Genomic DNA, 20,524 nt, shown 5'->3' with positions numbered 1-20,524 from the left:
AACGAGCTTGTAAAATAGCAGCACAGATTTGCTATTCTGTCCTGAGTGATATTTCTTCAAACCAAAAAGAGGCAGACAGATAGAGGAAGAACCTTTGTGTTTTCTCTCATTGACACAAAAATAATTTTGCCAATTACTGCTTTTGAGCAAGCAAGTGGCACGTGCTCTAGAGCCTTGACTTAAGACCCTTTAGAGCTCTCCAAGCTGCCATCAAAAGAAACCTGCATTTCAAAGTGCTGGGTTTTAACTGCTCATCACAGTCATCGCAAAATCTATTGGCACCTAGGAAACCAAACCAAGGTGCCCAACTGTGACCAAACAGCCAGCAGAATGCTCACTTTTCATCCCTGCCTCTCAAAACCACCACTGAGCTCTTCTTCTGTCATACTGCAGAGGAAGTCCCTAACAGCTCTGGGTCCCACTTATGTGCCAAGCTATTTGAACTAAGTAATAAATAAATTGAATACTTACTGATACCACAGAGATAAATGAATAGTTATGGAACTGGGATCCCATAGGAATGTAAAAATACAGTAACATTGTATCTAAGAAAATTTGAACAAAGTATTAAAACGTAAAATATACACTAACATATGAAGTGAAAGACCTGCAATTCTGAAATTTCACAATTTTGCAAATAATTAACTGAAATTACAAGATTCAGATGATGAGAAATCTTTTCCAAAGGAAAAAAAGACAAAACAGGAAGCAGGGAATTTCTTAAAAAGCATTTTAATATTACAAAATGCTCTGTGGCCAAGACTTTTTACTGTCCATTATGAATGCCAAAATAGACTTTACTTAGAGTTGGAAAATAATGGTATAGCATCAAAACTAGGAGTTATATCAATGGAGAAGTTTAAATGTAAAGAATGTACCAAAAAAGTAACAGCACTATTGAAAAATTTAAGTGCTTTAATGAATGTGTTTTTTTTACCAAATGAGTTCCTTGAATGAAATCTGTACTACATCTTCTTCATCTTCTTAAAACACAAACAAACCTAGGTATTCAGCAAACAACTCTATTTTGCATTTAAAATCTATAAATTCGTAAAAGATAGTTATGCTTTAAAGGGGAGCAGAATAAAAAATTAAACATGATATATATCATATCACAGTACCACCAATTTTAGGCTTGTAGGTTTCACACTTGAAACTCCTAGAAGCTATATATTTTAATGAGACATACCTTAATTATTAAATAAAGGTTGCATATATCTGTGGGTTAGTCGGTTTAACCTGCATCATTTTATATGAATGTCTCAGATGACCAGTCCCCTCCAGGTCATAGGCATTAATGCCTACACTCTGGAGAAGAAGGACTTTGGGCAGTTTAAAAAATATATCAAAGTTAATTGCTACCATGGCCTATCATCCCGAACAAAACAGATAACTGAAAACACGGCTAAATACTTCCCACACTGTGGAGGAAATAATGAGCTACACTTTTAAATGAATTATTTCCACTGATAGGATTTTTTTTAGTGGGCATTCAAGTAGAAATTGCAAGGTCAGAGGTAAAGTGAGATCATGCATTCATTTCTTGCCCTCAACAGCTTATCAAGCACTACCTAGTCAACTGTTAGGCATCCCAAAAATCAAGTTAGATAGAGTCTTCACCCTCTACAAATTTACATATAAACAATATTTCCATCAGTTGACCTTCATGTGAGCCATTATTATATATCTATATATGTTACATATTTATGCCAACATAAACAAATATAAGGAATATGGAACTATAAATATTATATTAGATATTCAATCTTAACTATGTATTGGGATGAGGAAATAAGGTGAGCATTATTTTACCGCTGGCATTTAATTAGTATTTCAAGTTTCACTGTGTGCATATGAACATGTATATGTACACACATACATATGTATGAATATTTAATTTTATATAGCAGAGGAGGAGACAGCATGGGGTCTGTTGAAGAATTGTGTCCTCCAAATAGTGTTTTACATTGCGGCCTATCCAGCTCTAATGAGGGCTGAGACACAGTTAACAGCAATTTGGGGTAGTATTTTCAGCTCTCTTTAGGGAGCCACAGAATTTTTTAAAAAGCAGCTTTTCTGTTAACCGTTAGCTCCAAGGCCTAAAATTTCTAAATATGTATCTTTTTTCAACATTGCCCTTATAAAGAAAAAAACTGCTGAAAGTCTCCCAAACATTTAATGTTGAAAGAAGAAAAAGTAGGGAAAAGAGAGAGAGTGAAAGGAAGAAACAGAGAAAGCGAGACAAGATTTTTTTTTTTTTTTTTTTTGAGATGCAGTCTTGCTCTGTTGCCCAGACTGTAGTGCAGTGGCATGATCTCAGTTCACTGTAACCTCCTCCTCCTGGGTTCAAGTGATTCTCCTGCCTCAGCCTCCAGGGTAGCTGGGATTAAAGGTGTGCGCCACCATGCCTGGCTAATTTTTGTATTCTTAGTAGAGACAGGGTTTGGCCATCTGGTCATGTTGGCCAGGCTGGTCTCGAACTCCTGACCTCAGGTGCTCAGGTGGAACCTTGGCCTCCCAAAGTGCTGGGATTACAGGCGTGAGCCCACCACGCCTGGACCATTTTAAATATTTTCACTAGGGAAAATGTCAAACTTTCAGAGCATGAAAAACCTTTTGGCTCCAGACAACATATATCTTTTAACCATTCTCTCTCAAAAAAAAAAAAAAAGAAAAAGAAAAAAAGAAAAAAAAAAAGAAAAGAAAAAAGAAAAGAAAAAGAAAAAAGGAAACAAAGTTAATTTCTGAATTCCTTTCCAAGATTATGACTGTGCTTACTAATTATCTATCTGTCTGTCTATCTATCTACCTATTTACTTATTTAGAGACAGAGTCTCTGTCGCCCAGGATGGAGTGCAGTGGCACTATCTCAATCTTGGCTCACTGCAACCTCCACCTCCCGGTTTCAAGTGATTCTCCTGCGTCAGCCTCCTGAATAGCTGGAATTGGTTACAGGTACCTGCCACCATGCCTAGCTAATTTTTGTAGTTTTAGTAGAGATGGGGTTTCACCATGTTGACCAGGCTAGCTTCACACCCCTGACCCCAAGGGATCTGTCCACCTCAACCTCCCAAAACTGCTGGGATTACAGGAATGAGTCATCGTGCACAGCCACTAATTGCTTATTTAAAATCATAGTATTTGAAGGAATTTATAGGACTAGGACTTTCATTAAGTTTAGCAAACAAAAATTCTGAATTAAAGCAGCAAATCTAAGTTTCAGAAAAGAATGTTTTTAAGTGTAAAAGAATAGATAACCTATAGATTCAAAAAAAAATTAAGGGACACATCAACCAAGTGCAATTTATAGATTTCTATGGCTCCTAATTTGAATAAAGCAACACTAAAAAAAATTACAAAATGATTAAGAAAATTTGAATCTTTACTGAATGTGAAATTAAAGAAGTACCTTTTTTTAGGAGTTATGATAGTATTGTGGTTTATGTTTTCTATGATAGTCTTTATCTTTCAGAGATATTAAAATATTTATAGATAAAATATAATATCTAGCATATACTTTGAAATAATCCAGTGGGGGAGCGGGTGAGAAGCGGGTAGGGACAGAGACAAGACAGGATTGGCCATGAATTTCTAATTGTTGATCCTAGATGAGGAGTTCATGAATATTTAATACCAAGTCTCTCGAATTTGTATATGTTGCATGTTTCCATAAAAAATGATTTTAGAGAATTTAAGAGCAGAGCATTTCAAACACTGAACAATTTAAACTGAAAGAATATTTATTTCTAACAATAAAATTTGCCTTGAAATTAGCTTCTATGTAAAGATCTTCCAATAGTACACTGTAAAGAGATAGTACATTGAAAAATATATATAATAAATAAATGAATAATAAAGCGATAATAAAGGCATTCAGTTTTTATAAAAATATCCTTGGTATTTTGGTTTTAAATCTTTTTTATTCTTGTCATTGTTTCCAGTTCATAGATGGAAATTCTGCTTTCTACATACAATGCCTTCAAGTAGATGACGTTCAGATCAACACTGACAAAACATTTGTAAGTTTGATAAGAAACTTCTAGATTAGAAATATGTTCTATTTTTGTATCAGGACTCATTTTGGTCACATAAGCAAGAATTATGTATTTGAAATGCTCAACCTACTATAGGCCCTCTACAAGTATTTAGTTTTAGAAGTTGGCTTCAGTACATGACAATTCTATGAGGTTTGGCTTTCTGTTTGCTTTTAAATTTTAATGAAGTCTGTCTCTATTACTTTGAAAAAGTATCTATATATTTCATCATGGAAATGAAATATATAAACATCATTATCAAATATACATAATCAGCATGTATTTAGTAATCACCTAATGCAAAAAGTCCTACCTTTTAGGGCTTATGTCCAAAAGTAAAGAGCAAGTGCTGGCAATCAGACTTTTCACAGGACAGCTGTGTGGTTAAGGACCTTGAATTTAGAGATAGATCAATGGACTTCAGATTTCAGTTCTTCCACCCACCAGCCTGTGCCTCTGGGAAAGTGACTCCCCTACTCTTCTTTGCCTCAGTTTCCTCTTCTGTGAAATGGGAAATGTATAACTTACTTCAAAAGTCTGTTATAAGAATTAAATGAGTCAGTACATTTAAATCTCTTAGAACAGTGCCCAACATATAGTAACTGTTCAATTGTTACCATGCATTATATTAAAGCTCTAAGAATTGCCTGGGCATCGTGGCTCACACCTTTAATCCCAACACTTTGGGAGGCTGAAGCAGGAGAATCACCTAAGGCAACATAAGGATACTTTCTCTCTACAAAAAATAAAGTAAAAATTAGGCTGGGCATGGTGGCAGGGCCACCCAGCTACTCAGGAGGCTGAGGCAGGAAGATTGCTTGAGCCCAAAAGTTTAAGGCTGCAGTGAACCATGATTGTGCCACTGCACTGCAGCCTGGGATATACATCAAGACCCTGTCTCAAAAAGTAAAAAACCAACTCGAAGAAATCCCTTGGTTTATACATCACAGGGGCTCATTAATGATTTATTGGTTCTTTTTTTAAACTTCCACTGAAAAAATAGAAATGCATCTGTATCATGTATAAATTTTCACATTTATGGATAAATTAGGGATAAAGTGAACAGCTTATCAAAATTGGGGAATAAGATAGACATAATTATCTTCCCATTTATTCAATTAATTCATGAAAGAAGTAAAATTTGATATTTACTTTTTTTATTAGAAAAAGAAGAAAATCCCACATAATCCCATCACCTACTCTGTTGATTATTTTAATACATTGCCTTTGTCTTTCTTCCATGCATATATGTGGAATTTTATATCATTGAGAATGTACTTGGCACCCTGCTTGATTCACATAACATTTATTAAAGACACTTTTTCTGTGTTTTAGAAACATCATTTAAAATGACTGCATGAATGTAATTACTCCAATATAAATAAGAAACAGTGACCATTAATATACCCTTCTTAAACATATAATTTTGACCTTAAAAAAATCCATTCAGAAAGGATTTTTGCTTCTTTATTTGTTAAGCACATTTGTTTTAAAATAAAATTGTCGGCTGGGCACAGTGGCTCATGCCTATAATCCCAATACTTTGGGAGGCCGAGGTGGGCGGATCATCTGAGGTCAGGAGTTCAAGACCAGCCTGGCCAACATGGTGAAACCCCATCTTTACTAAAAATACAAAAATTAGCCAGGCATGGTGGCAGGCGCCTGTAATCCCAGCTATTTGGGAGCCTAAGGCAGGAGAATCGCTTGAAACCAGCAGGCAGAGGTTGCAGTGAGCCAAGACTGCGTCCCTGCATTCCAGCCTGGGTGACAGAGTGAGACTCCCTCAAAATAAATAAATTAATTTAATTTAATTTAATTAATCAACAGTTAATTTTAAAACGTACTTTAAAATTAACAGAAAGTAGGGGAGAGATAAAATGCCCACTTACAAATTAAATCAAACAAGCACAGTGAGGCATCACCTTGCCATCACGGCTGCCTCCCAAAGCCCACCATTCACACTGCCAACATGAATGAATAGCTACTCAACCAGTGGGCTCCAGAACTCTCTGGACAGTGTAGGGAGCTCCATGGCTACTGCCAAAAGCCTTATGGGGAAGAACTGAAAGGATGAAAAGGAAAGAAGAAAGAATAGTAAAGGAAGTGGTGAGTTTTAAGTTGGGAGAATGGGGCAGTTCCCAGGTTGGGAGAATGGGGCAGTTCCCAGAGTAGCAGCAGTACCCTGGATTAACATGCCTCTTCCAAAAGACCTTTAATGCAGAGACATGTACTCACGGCCCATCATACATATAGTATAAAGTGCGCTTGCCATTCATTAGACCTTAGTCCAGCTATTCTGGTACAAGCAAAGGGCCTGCCAGTTTTCGGCTTTCTACATATGCAAAACAGCAAGTCTGATGAATCCTGCATTTCATATCCTTGAGAATCAGAGTTAACAGTATGTGCACTGGGAAATGGAGGTTATGGGTCAGCTAGAAACACAGTTACCATGGTTTATAACAGTATCATTCTACATTATTCTCTCTTAGGTCCTGATATCTAGCCTTCAAATAAAGGTTATTTTAACACAGGGAAAGAAATCCCTAAACCCCATTTTAGTAGAATTTCTATCATTCTTTAGAAGCAAATATTCTTTCTTACTAAAAATTCAGCTCACCTGGAGGGAATACCCTCTGAGAAAAAGAAAATGACTATCCTATGTTTACAAGATCATGGACCTGCTGCCCTGTCATTGGGACTTGAGGACCATTCCAAATAATGACATTGCTAATGTATTTCCTCCTTTACAGGCAATCTGAAATATTCTTCCAATTCAATTACCGAAACTCTTTTCTGGTCACATCAAAATGAAAAATTGTATTTCAAGAGTCTTGATTTTTAAAATGGCTAAAGCAACCCACTATCTTTGCAGTTTAGTTCTGCCCAACCTTTCCAGCATACGAAAAAGAGATTCAAGAACACTGCCGTTTCTTTGCTTTAAATGGATTTGCCAGGAAGTCCCGCAAGTCCTCATCTTAGAGGAATTACATAAACATGAAACGAACAACAAAGCCAAACAAAAATGAACAAAAAACTACCCCCATAAAACCTCATGCCTTCAGTCATCAAAAGTCATATTTTGTTCTACTTCCTTTTCTATCTTTCTTACACGCTGCTGTTTGTCCAGCATATGAATTACCTGTCTTACCATGCATACTATTTGGTCTATAATAAACATGCAGCAAACCGCATACTTTTAATGATCTGAATGAAGACAATGATCTAATACATTTATTTCAAAGTAAACAATTCTAAGTTTTTTCCATTTCCCCAAAACACAGATCGGCAGCCTAATTTAAAATAAACTGATTTTTTTCCTTTGTGAGATTACAGTATAAGACCGAGTGATAAAATATTTGCTTACCTATAAAGTGTATCTGTACTCTAGAGTACCATAGGAATATTGATTCAACTTATAAATAGTATAATATTTAGCATTTTAGCCTTAATATTCAAAAACTTTGAGGAGGCAAATAATCACTTTTGACTTGTTCCCTGTTTAATAATCCTCCACGGTAGATGACATTTATCTGCTCATATATCTCACCTTGGTGAGTAGAATTCTTAGTCCAAATCCCTGAAAGGAATAGTGTGGCTCCCTTGTGCAAATTTCCTGAGAGCCCCTTCCCTCAGCATGTGCCAAGAATCAAATCTTGGCCACTTAGTGCTCTGTGTTCCACATGTGAGATCTCGACGCGCTGAACGGCTGTGCTAACTGAGATGGATGGCCCTGTCAAACAGGAAGCTGGCACACCAGGGTGCAAGCAGTGGGATACAATGACCTTTACATTCAGAGAAAAATATCCCTAAAGTGGCATGAAAAGTTTGTGGGGGGAAGGGAAGGGAGATTCTTTTATTTCATTTAGGTACATAGCATGACATAGAAGCAATGGTGCCCAGTATGCAATTTGCTCAGGATCAAATCGTGAATCCCTCACACAAGAAGGAAAGTTGTCAGAAAAAAGGAAATGAATCATCCTTTATCAGGCTGCTTTGAAAGCACTGGACTCTATGATTCAGCTATTATCACTGCGCCCAGCCTGGCCAGCGCTCGGATTCAGACTGTGCTGGGATACACAATAACTAGTAGGGTACTACCTGCCCTGGGAAAACATTCCTAATTTCAATCAGGTTGCTTTCTTGATTGAACTAAAGTATAACTTAAATGCTTAAAATATTTCCTAAAAAGCAATCATCTACTTACAGAATCAAATTCAAGAGCTTGGGAATTTAAATCCGTTGGTCACCACATCTGTAACTTTATATCAATATTTAATCTCTCATAGTATCCTTATTGTTATAAATGAGGCTCTGACTGATAGTTCTTAGGAATGATATGAAGAGAAACTCATTTTAAAAAATAAAAAACATCCTTGGCATATTCACAAATGTTAACTAAAGACAGTAATCCAGGATACTAATATATAAACTAAGATCTGGAAGTTACGGATTTCTCTCCTTTGGTTATAACCATAATCATAAACAATACAATTCAATCATTTCAGCTGAAAAACAAGAACAATAAATTCCATCAGATCAATTTTTTTTTTCCATTACTCAAGGTTTGGGGGGAATTTTTGTTATTTGTTTTGTCAATTCTTTGGCATGAAAGAACAATGGGCTATACTTCAAAATGAAACAACAGAAGCTCACAATGGGCTCCCCAGTATTGTACAATACACACTGAAATAATGATGCAATTTTAATATTTAATTAAATAAGTGAAAGGAATTGATCATAAAGACACTGCAATATTTTTTAACTGAATGGACCGCATCAAAATTACAAAAGTTTTCAAAGATACAAAAGGATAAGAGGCATCCATTTTTTTTTGTTGTTTAATTAAAAGCTTATCACAAAGTGCAGAAGCCACAGGCTTCTTTCCAAAAGCAATAAATAAATTTTGGAAAACTGAATGCTTTATAAGTCATGTATTGTAAGTTTGGATAACTCAGGAGTTAAATATCTCAGCACTGCCTCTAATTAGAGAAAATAACAGTGTTATGAATGCAAAAATCTATGATCAGTTTGAAATGCAAGTTGATTTTGTGGCTCCAGAAGTGCTGGTCAAATGCTTCCCAAAACAACAAGAAAACAAGAAACAAGTCCTTCTACAAGAAATATTCTACTGCTCACTAGGAAATGCTAAGTCTAACAATTATCCTTCAACCTTTGTTTGGAGAACTATTTCAGAAAACATATTCCTCCTCAAATTATGACACACAAGAGACTTGGGAGGAGAGGGGAGAGGCATTAATACCTTGGGCCTGAGCCGCAGAACTGTGAGAATACCCCAGGGCCAGGAGCGCAGTCTCCACCAGCTGGCTAAAAAGCACATCTTTCCGCACCAGGACAAACTCAGCGTGTTCTTCTCTGTTGTCATACTCAAGAGAGCCGTCCAACTGCTCCACGACACAAAAGACAGGAATCATCAAACCTGAAGGGACAAAATTCAAGAGCAAAACACAAACATTAAAAAGCAAATCTCAGTCACTGCGATGAGAAGGGAAGCGACAGTTATAAAAGTCACTCATCTGTGATCGACAGTGGTTTAGATTAAACAAGCCTCTCAGTCATATAGGCCTAATGGAAAGCTGTGGGTTTTCCCCCTCTATTATTACAGAATTGCCCGGGGCAGTGGCAGAAGCCCTTAGATTCCTGTCATTTTCACCGATCAGAGGTGTCCTGGTACATAGGTAAGATGAAGGTGACCGTACAGACACTTAATGTCTATAGTTTTATCATTAACTTTTAGCACTAGTATTTTCAGATCAGATCTGCTCTTGTGTAGAAATATATTACATGTACAAGTAATATATTTTCTTGTCTAGATATATATTTCAAAGCTTCCAGCTCCTTCCTACTAAGGAGGTATGTTTGATTCTAAGGCCTAAGCTGTTATGTGAATACAAGAAAGTCAATAGAAATTTAAAATAAGTCCCTCTTACATGTTGTTGTTTTTTTAAATCCTAGTAAATAGGTTACCAACTAGCCTGAAAATAACATGACCATAAACGTCTTAATTTACATTTATGTCAAAATATACATCCAAATACAAAAGTTTGCCTATGTAAAATTATTTTATACATTAACATCAGTTACTGGAAAGGGAGTATCTCTTCTTGTGTTTTCAGAGAAAATAAGTAAACTACCCTAAAGAATAAAGCAAATTAGTCTAGTTGAAAATCTGTTGAAATCTGTTGTCACTGAAATATTTCTCTGCTTTGTATCAAAGTGTGAAAAGCTAAAAAATGTTTAATTCACCAAAGATTTTTTTAAACTGTTTTTTATTTTTAAAAAGTCATACAGGCACTTAAATCTAAACATAACCAAGGCAGAAGAAGATCAAAGTTTTACCAGCGTACGAGTAATAAACATGGACCCTGCCTAATGTAATTCACACAAATTAGTATGTTACAGGTCTTCTTTTTATGCAAGAAAAATTAAAACTTATGAAGAATGGGTGAGCAGGCAGACGGGGGAGGTAGAAAGTTACATGGTCATGGTGAAGGTACTTCACAACAAAAAGAAGACCTCTGTGTGAAATGACTACATGGGAGTATGGCCTGACACATAGAATGCACAGGAGTTTTCCAGAACCCCCTCCCTGTGGCTTCAACCCTAGAAGCCTCCTGACTCACTCTGATCTGGAAAGCCAAGGGTGGGAGCAGATACTCTGCAAACTACTGGGTTACAGATTGAGGTATTTGTTCTCAAGATAATACAATGGTGCAACTGGTTCCCATGTGCTAATTATTATTATTAAAGATAATAAGTATTAGGTGTAATTATTAAATATAATCCTTATTAACAATAATAATACTCATTAAGAATTGTTATCATTAAAGATCACGGTAATTATTATTAAGACTGCACAACAGTCTAACAAGTCAAACCATACCATACACAAGACAACTCAGTGTTCACTCCTGAGAACAAGAAAGCAGTATTACTGTCCACTGCAAATACACTCTCCATGGCGTAGATTTATTTAAAAATATACGATATGGGTGGAGCAGACTGATTTTTTAAACAAAGAAGAAGATTTAGGATAGCTACACAATGCCTTGCAAGATATATTTTTTAATTGTGACCATTACTGGTACATGAAATGCTTATTTATTTATTTCTACCAAGTTCATTCCCAAATATATATAGGACATATAGTGAATAATATAAATTAGATATCCTCCAAATTATCTTTTTTTTCTCTCTCTCTCTCACTTTTGTTGCCCAGGCCGGTGTGCAATGGCGAGATCTCGGCTCACTGCAACCTCCACCTCTCGGGTTCAAGCGATTCTCCTGCCTCAGCCTCCTGAGTAGCTGGGATTACAGGTGCCCGCCACCACGCCTGGCTAATTTTTGTACCTTTAATAGAGATGAGGTTTCTCCATGTTGGCCAGGCTGGTCTCGAACTCCTAACCTCAGGTGATCCACCTGCCTTGGCCTCCCAAAGTGCTGGGATTACAGGCATAAGCCACCACACCTGGCCCCAAATTATCTTTGTAGTCATTCATATATCCAGGATTTATTCCCTGAACACCTACTACGTGCCAGGTATCACCACCAGTGGCTGCAGGGATACAAGTAAGAACAAGTCTGACATCCCTCCTGCCCTCAATGTAGTTAAAGGAGTTGTAAAACCTTTCTAAGCAAGCATAATGGCATTTTATAGGACTAATTCATGAGAGTCCATACCAGCAAGGAATAGCCCTCATTTAGAGCTTTTACCTCTTACATGCTGGCATATAATCTTTGCCCAAGGAAGTAGGTAGATTTTTATTTCTAATGATTTAAGCATATGCACACATAAGGCCATATAGTCCATGGTGCCATAAGCTACTTCACCACTAATACCTGTGTGTACATAAGTTTCGATGCTGAAAATCCATGTGCAGTTCCTAATGTCAACATCTGAGTGTCACACATCTGGGAATCACAGATAAGATCTTTAAATGAATCCAATTGCTCCATAAGCTATCAAGTCTCCATTACTTAGAAACTATATATCTTTCTCAAGTCTATGGTCAACTGAAAAAACTTAAGATCCTATTAACTTTTAAAAATAGTATTAACTGTTCAGTTAGATATGAAATATAACATGAAAGCACAGGGATCTATAACATGTAGGGACTTAAGTTTTGTAACTGTCAATTACTGAAATAGTTCCTAAACATTTTGGTTCAGTGATTGAAGGAAGCAATTGTTAACTGACACAACAGTAATAACTTCTTACAAAAAGCACGCACCAATCCCCTACTGTCATCACCTATTAAAAACAAAACAAAACAAAACAAAAACACCTTTGTGGTCATTTACAAAATAAAACAGTATTAACCAGGAATGTATGATAATAGGGTTTGTTCTGCAGCACATATACATGAGATACTGGAGAATATCATAAAAGGCTTATACTTAGAAAAATTTACCTTCTTACTAGAATTTGACCCATCTAAACAATTACGGTTTTTATAATGAAATGCAAGTTTTACAAAAGAAGAATAAAGGAGGAAAAATGGATGCAATTACTAGTGACAATAACAAGAGAAATAAAAAAATAGTAAAATAGTATAATTGAGGTCAAGTGTAGAAAGAAGAAAATTAAGGCATAGGTTTAAAAGTCCTTTAAAAACCAAAAGTCCCTAAGGGAAGCACACTATAAAAGGATGAGTAAAAATATATGCCGAAAGAGAGAGAGAGATTTGTCCATCTTATTCACAACTCGTCCCAGGCAAAAAGAGGGAAAAAGAAAGAAAAAAAAAAAAGAGAGAGAAAAGTGACAATGGATAGAAAGACAGGGAGGTGCTTGAAAAGCACTTCACAAAATAAATTAAGAATGGGGAGAATTTAAAAGTTCCAATAAAAGAATAAAAATGTAAAACTGAAATCCATTTTCAACAAAATTTAGAAATGGTGAAGAAAAAAGAAAATCTTGCTCTAGCCCTATATCTTGAGCTTCCAACATTATTTTTCTTTTATTGTAGCACAGACCCATTTTCAGATGATCTAGTAGAGAACTTTGAACCTTCTGATTATAAGCCTTACTAAGCCTTTTACAATCACAGGAGGTAAGCAGGTAGTTTAATCTAGAGAACAGGCACTCGGCCTCAGCCATTTGCTAAAAATTAAGAGTTGTTCTGGTAATTGGGATAAATGATGAATTCTGTCGTCAAAGAGGCAAAATAAGCCTGGTACCCTCTCTACACTAGAAAAATGCATTCTTCCAACTGTCATTAGTGATGATACTGAAACTGTCATTTTCATTCTGACATTATTTCTGAAGAAGTGTGTATAATTTATAAGGCGTTAACCATTGTTACTGTCACTGTTCACAGCAACAGCTGTGAGAATTGAGACACTTGCGAAAATGGTTAGATGTGGTGATGAACAGCAGCGGGTCAAGGTCAAGTCCTAGCACTGTCCCTCTTTACCTGTGTGTGACCTTGAGTAGTTCATCTGACCTCTCTGAAGCTCAAATTCCTCCTAGCCAAAACGCAAACAATATCTACATCGTAGATCTGTGGTGAAGATTAAACAATACTACATATTTAAGTTGTCTGACAGCTCTCAAACAATGGAATCTATTTGTTTTCCTTTTTTCAAAATCAGTATTAATACCATTTTACAGAGGAAAAAAAGTTAACCAGTAATTTTTTTCAAGGTCTGTAATCAATGCTCACGATACTAACTAAAAGGCATTTCTTCAGAATAAAGATGATACTAATAATCTATTATTAGTATCTATTATGCAAATGGAAACGGCTTAAAGTGTTTAACATGTCCCATGCAAAAAAGGTGAAAGTGCTTAAAAGCACAATAAAACTACCTGTCCATTATAGCAGCCTCTAACTTCATGTAGCAATTGAGTACTTGAAACATAGCTGGTCTCAAATTGAGATGTGCCATAAGTATAAAATACATACTAGATTTTAATGACTTAATAACAAAAAGAAATAAAAATAAACATAAATGATTTTTTAAAAGTAATTGCATGTAGAATATCTTGAACATACTGAGTTAAATAAAATATATTATTAAAATTAACTTCATCTGTTTAACTTTTAGTGTAACTACTAGAAAATTTAAAATTATACATGTGGCTTATATTTGTATTAATATCAGAGAGCACTGTTCTAATGAATCTGCCCAATAACAATATACAATTTTTTCTCACACAGGATACATTTATCACAAACTGATACTAGGCCAATAGTGTGACTGTCATGAGCCCTTTAGCTGTCTTTCCTCTGTGTTCCAGATTTTAGGAGTCCTGAAGACAGAAGCACTCTTGGTTAAAATCCAAAATCCAATGTGTTACCTTATCTGCAATTGCAGGCTGCTGTTTTATTACTAACTATATTAATCCAACTTCTTTTATTAGGAAACAGCTCTTTCCCCCTTCCCTTCATTCTAAAGAACAGACTTCAGGAAATGTCACAACACTGGCTATGAAAGTGACCTGAGGAATGCATATTCTCGAAGACTCTGAACGTTTAACTCAACAATGAAAGACGAAAGATGGTGCAGCTGCAGCAAGGCATCTAGGTGACAGGATTCAAGAGCCTTGTGCCAAAGTTGGGGCATGAAATAAACTCCTGCTTTGCACTGCACTTCCTAGATCATCATGTAGTCTAACATACACACCTTTATCTTCTCACATTTACCCTGTCGAAGGGTTAGCATTATTTTCAGTTGATAAATTAGGAAACTGAAACTATGGCAGAAGTAACATGTCCTAAGAAACACAGTGAGGCAAGGGCAGAACAGTTCAGGTTATCCAGCTCTAAATCCTAAGCAGGCTGCTTTCCTAAGAGTTGAAAACAACACTCCAGAATCCACACCCATTGAAATCTAAGGGCTTGGCCTCTTAATAAAAAGGACCCTTTACCACTTGCTATGTCCAATGGGCGACCTGTGCTACTCGTAAGTGAATTCACCTTTCGCCTGCCTACCAGGTGTCCGGCACCATGCTAGGCATGGAGGGGGAATCAAAGACGGCTCCTGCCCTTCCATTATTCACAGACAAAGAAAGAAAGAAAGGCTCACATGAATGGTCATACTTTAGTGTAAATCGGCATCGTCTCCAGCCTCCTCCCTAGCCCCTTTGTCTCCTTGGTCCACCAGTACTCCTGAATGACAGGAGCCAGTCTGAGATGAGAGGAGGCCAGGCTTTCGCCTCCCCTCTTTCAAAGGACTCCTGAAGCCCATCTGTCTCTTGAAGGAAGGCAGGAGACAGGGCCCACTCCCTTCCCTGGGGCCTGCAGCATATCTAGTTCTATCACCTGAGAAGGTCCCAGGGCTAACTGGAGATTATAAAGATTGCTATCTTTTCTTTGTATAAAACTGAACCTGAAGTACCAAAGAACAAGCTGTTTGAAATACTGAAACAAACTTTATCCCATAAACTGAGTGAATAACAGTCTTCAAGAGGACAGAGAGAAAAAGTGAGGGATGGCTACTAATTTTTCTTATTGTAAATTTATCAGAAAATCAAAATAACGATTTACTCGTTCTATAACCTCATACTCTCATTTTCTCTCTCTCTCTCTCTCTCTCTCTCTCACTGACCCAATCATATACATACATACTGAGTCACAGACAAGAAGAGAAGTCACTTGCCAACATTAACCTCTAGCCCCTTCTTTCCATCCTAAAATAATAAAGAGGCTGGGTGCAGTGGCTCACGCCTGTAATCCCAGCACTTTGGGAGGCCGAGGCGGGCAGATCACCTGAGGTCAGGAGTTCGAGACCAGTCTGACCAACATGGTGAGACCCTAGCCCGGCATGGTGGCAGGCACCTATAATCCCAGCTACTTGGGAGGCTGAGGGCAGCAGAATGGCTTGAACCTAGGAGACAGAGGTTGCAGTGAGCCGAGACCATGCCACTGCACTCCAGCCTGGGCAACAGAAAGAGACTCTGCCTCAAATAATAATAATAATAATAATAATAATAAAGAAAAGCCTGAGCACCTAAAATTGCAACCGTAAACAGAAAGAACGAACAGGGTGTTTCTCACCTCCCTGTTGGGGTCCCAGGAAAAATTTCAAAAAGGGATGCAATGCGTCCTTCCTAGTCTCCTCTTTGCGGCCCTGCTGTCCTCTGCTGGGCGCCCAGCCTCCTGGGCTAAGGCAGCCGCAGGCTCTACATTCCACTCCAGCCTCCTACTCCCCCCAGGGGCTAATCTCAAAAATTCCAGAGATTAATAGATAAAAAGATGCTTGCTATACTATTTGAATGGTTTAGTGTTCTCCTTAATCTCCTCAGCTAGATCTTCACTGTAAAATATATACTTTATTTCAAATAAACTTCTCATGGAAGAAATTTCAGGCAGTATAATAAGAACCAGTAGAAAAAAAATTTCACCAATTTTAAAGGAGAGGGAAGAGCAATCATTTGGATGCAAAGGGAGTTACCCACAGGTCCACAGGTGGACCAGAGGCCCTCTAGGCTCCCCCAACTGCTCCAGTTTTCAACGTTCCTCCCTGTCCTTTGCTTGTAAACTACACACTCCCTGAAACATTAATTCACTTGTTTTTCTAGTTGGCTTTTACTTAACTCTTATTGTAGAGGAAGCAGAAGCCAAGACAGAGGTGGGACAGCAGCAAGTTCTAAGTCATTTACAGGTAGAGATCAGTCAATTTTCCAATTATGAGAAAGGCAAACTCTACATCATAATTACTTTTATTTTTTTGATGGAATTTCACTCTTATTGCCCAGGCTGGAGTGCAATGGCGTGATCTCGGCTCACCGCAACCTCTACCTCAAGTTTAAGCGATTCTCCTGTCTCAGCCTCCCGAGTAGCTGGGATTACAGGCATGTGCCACCACACCCGGTTAATTTTGTATTTTTAGTAGAGACAGGGTTTCTCCATGTTGGTCACGCTGGTCTTGAACTCCTAACCTCAGATGATCCACCTGCTTTGGCCTCCAAAGCGCTGGGATTATAGGTGTGAGCCATCTCGCCCAGCCATCATAATTACTCTTAGGTACAAACTGAGCCAAACATACAATAACTCAATTTCATATTTACCCATGACCCAGGTGCAACTCAGGATTAGACCTCCAACTAAATAATAAATAATATTCAATAATATTGAATAAGAGTAAGAAATTGAGTAAGAGTTAAGAAATATTGAACACAAGTTAAGAAAAAACCAACTAGAAAAACAAGTGAATTTTTCAGAGAATGTGTAGTTTACAATATATCGAATATTATTTATTACTCAATTTTATTATTTATTATGAAATAATCAATAATATCTAATATTGATTTATTCAATAATAAATCGTCTTGATGGCTCTCCCACTATTTGTGGGGGCAGTGGGGTTGAGAATGATATCAAGAAACAGCTTATTCTCAGAATTCTCTCTAGGAAAACCAGACACTACTTTACAACCCCTGAAGCCAATCTTAACTTTGGACAATGAGAACAAAAAATAGGCGGGGGTGAGGATGGGAGGGTGGACGCTAGTCCTCTCTCACTGACGACCCCAAAGGATCAAACTGAGCCTAAAATGGTAGGGAAGGGAAATGAGTTCTGGCCTTCCATATCTCTGATTCCAGGCCTGACTCAGGCAAAGCAACCACAAGTCAACCTGAAGTCAGGTCCGAAAGCTGAAGGAGAAACTCCAGGTCTCTAAACATCCTTCTGTTATAGAAATTAAGTGGCAAGATCAAACTGGCCAGGCAGTTTGCAAAACAGTATTTCACAGGCACATAGGAGGCAATTTGTGGAAGCTTATCTAAACAAAAGAAGCCTGAGCCACACCTGGGAACTCTGCCACAGCAAGCCTGACCCACAGAACTAAATTCTCCGATGTCAGGAATGCCGAGGCTCTAGTGGGTGTAGAGGAGAGGCCCACCATTTTCCTCCTCAAACATGGACTGGACTTAGCTCCCTCAAGCCCCTCCCACCCGAGCCTGACCTATATAGTGGGCCCAAAATAAATGTTGGTTTAGTTTAACAAAATGGCAATTCCACTTAGATAATAATCATCACCATTAATAGGCAGTGTCTGCCTAGCTGTCAAACTTGTCCATATCACTCTGGCCCCATTGCACTGCACTCAGCATCAGCAGACAAGGAAAGCTTTCTAGGAAATGATTCACACAAGTGGATTCAGGAGCTTGCTCCATGTTGTCCAGGGGAAGTTGGCCAGATCACAGCACTGTGCATGACCACTATTGACAGAACTTGTCGGTGTATCACCACGGGCATCGCATGGATGGGTGTGCAACAAAGTAGTGTGCTGCACCGTGCTCTGTACACACCCTAGAGCCACGGGGGTCTTGTTGGCAGTCCTACCAATGTCCTGCACTGAAGGACTACAGTATCTTTTCTAAATTTAGTAACTACAGAAAGACAAAATGTTTAATAATCCTAGAATTTAAAAAAAAAAAAAAAAAAAATTTAAGGACAAAAGAGCTGGGCACGGTGGCCGGAGCCTGTTAATCCCAGCTACTTGGAAGGCTGAAGTGGGAGGATCACTTGAGCTTAGGAGTTTGAGGCTACAGTGAGCAATGATCTCACCACTGCACTCCAGCCGGAGTTACAGAGCCAGACCCATCTCTAAAATAAATAATTAAATAATTTTTAAAAAATAGAAGGAAAAAAGTAGGATATACAAGTTTGAATATAACAGAAAAGTTCAAGTGTATGGCATATTGTTGAAGTATCCTTAGTTCAAGCCTAAATTCTTCAGGTTCTTTTCACAATAGGTGAAAAATACATATATGCATAAGTCCTGAGACTCAATCACATGTTAAAAACGACTACCATAATTTATGAATGCCAGGGTTTCTGTCCTTCGTTAAGTAAAATTTCATTCTGGAGGTTTCTGAGAAGTCTTTTTTTTTTTTTTTTTTGAGACAGAGTCTCACTCTGTTGAAAATAGTATTTAAGTGGAGATCGATTCACCTCCCCACCTTATTCTCATCATCCTCTCTGGAAAAGCTATTTGCAACTCAGAGTCCCATGCGTCAAAAAAGGAGTCAATGAAAATTGTCCTTATACTAACATTTACTTCAGGTTTTGAGCTCTGCCTAAATGTTATTTTATCTAATTCAAACAATTAAAAAAAAAAAAAAAAAAAAAAGCTTGATTAATTTCTCCAGTGTAGTGTTAAGGAAAGGTTAACTGTACTGAGGTCCTCTTGAAAGGAATTAATAAAGGAATCAAGTGTTCAGCTCTCAATAAGACAAGACTACCCAGATTTCTAGTGGGAATATTTCGTAGCACAAGCATGTTTTCTTTGGGGAGTTTAACTCACAAAAATTATTAAAAATTGAGATCAAACACTGGTGCAGAGCCTCAAAGGAAATCATACTAGAATGGAGAGATTTTTATCAAATAAAAAACTGAAAAGTAAAGTTTTTATAGCAAAAAAATAAAAGGCTTTCTCCCTCACAAAAAGAAAATCCTACTGTCTATGTTTAGAGTTCAAACAGCAAAACATTTATGGATATTTAATAGATGTGTAGAAAGTAACACTGTGCAATGAATGCAGATTTCACAAAGCCGAGCTTAAGCAGACAGGCAACTACCACCTTCATTTCCCAGCCATTAAAAGCCACTCTCATTCTTATATTCAACAAATGCATCCATCAAGACGCAATAACAACCAAACTGGTTGAAAGGGCTAACACTGAAAGGAGAAAGAGAAAAAAACAGGAGGGAGAAAGAGCAAGAAAGTCAAAATCATAGTGTGTATTCTCCAGTCCCCTTAGGGGATATGACTGAGACCTCTGGTTTGCAATACATAGGATATTATTATTGTGACTCAGATCAAGTTAATAAAACCCAGCCTACAGACCAGGGAAACCAGGGTCTGATGGAATATTTCCCAGACAAAATATTTTAAGTATATATGTAGTGCCTGTGTAATTTATAGAAATTAATCAGAAAAACAGAACAGAGAAAACTAGTATTTTTTTTTTCACTTTATGGTTCTAATACATCCTCTTTATAATTTATATAATTTCCAAAATAAAATATTAAAATTAATATTTTAAAAATGAAAGAGACTATTTAAGTCTCTGCATACAAATCTCTTGGAAACCTTAGGTTCATCCTGAATATGTTTATCCAAAGGCTATCACCCAGCCAAAGAAAGAGTTATTCCACTTTTTACTGCCTTTGAGAAGTGTTATCAAAGCCTAAAGTGATTTGTCTCCTGGACAAAAAAGTGAGAAATATTTACCCTAAATAAAATGTAAGATTCTACTTTCCTCAAAGAAAAACCGTGGTAGACTACTGCAGCATTTTAAATGGGGAGTAATTCCAGGTATGAACACCTTAATCTCAAAAAGATTTCACTTTCCCTAGAGTCCTTGGTTCATAAATTATTTAAGCATAAAATATAATTTCTGAGCCCTGAAAAAGGTATTGGTGGTGTCCCCCTTCCCCTAGAAGGCCAGTTTCAAAACAGTTCTATTCCGACAAGCCCAATACAAAATAACAGAAACACAAGTCAAACATTATTTCAAACTC

The 20,524-nt window shown here is 37.3% G+C and overlaps 1 protein-coding gene across 2 annotated transcripts in view; it reads right to left on the bottom strand.

Moving 5' to 3' along the window:
* Positions 1–20,524, bottom strand: part of SATB2 (SATB homeobox 2) — a 211,497-nt gene that overhangs the window by 164,217 nt on the left and 26,756 nt on the right. For both annotated transcript variants that reach the window (XM_011974555.1, XM_011974554.1), the window contains one exon: positions 9,295–9,471. In XM_011974555.1, coding sequence (XP_011829945.1) covers positions 9,295–9,471 — 177 coding nt within the window. The remainder of the gene's footprint in view (positions 1–9,294; positions 9,472–20,524) is intronic.

This window comes from Mandrillus leucophaeus, unplaced genomic scaffold (assembly GCF_000951045.1).
Source record: "Mandrillus leucophaeus isolate KB7577 unplaced genomic scaffold, Mleu.le_1.0 Scaffold146, whole genome shotgun sequence".
NCBI classification, from domain to species: domain Eukaryota; kingdom Metazoa; phylum Chordata; class Mammalia; order Primates; family Cercopithecidae; genus Mandrillus; species Mandrillus leucophaeus.
Note: the sequence above shows the minus strand (reverse complement) of the source record. Positions and strands in the feature narration are given on the sequence as shown.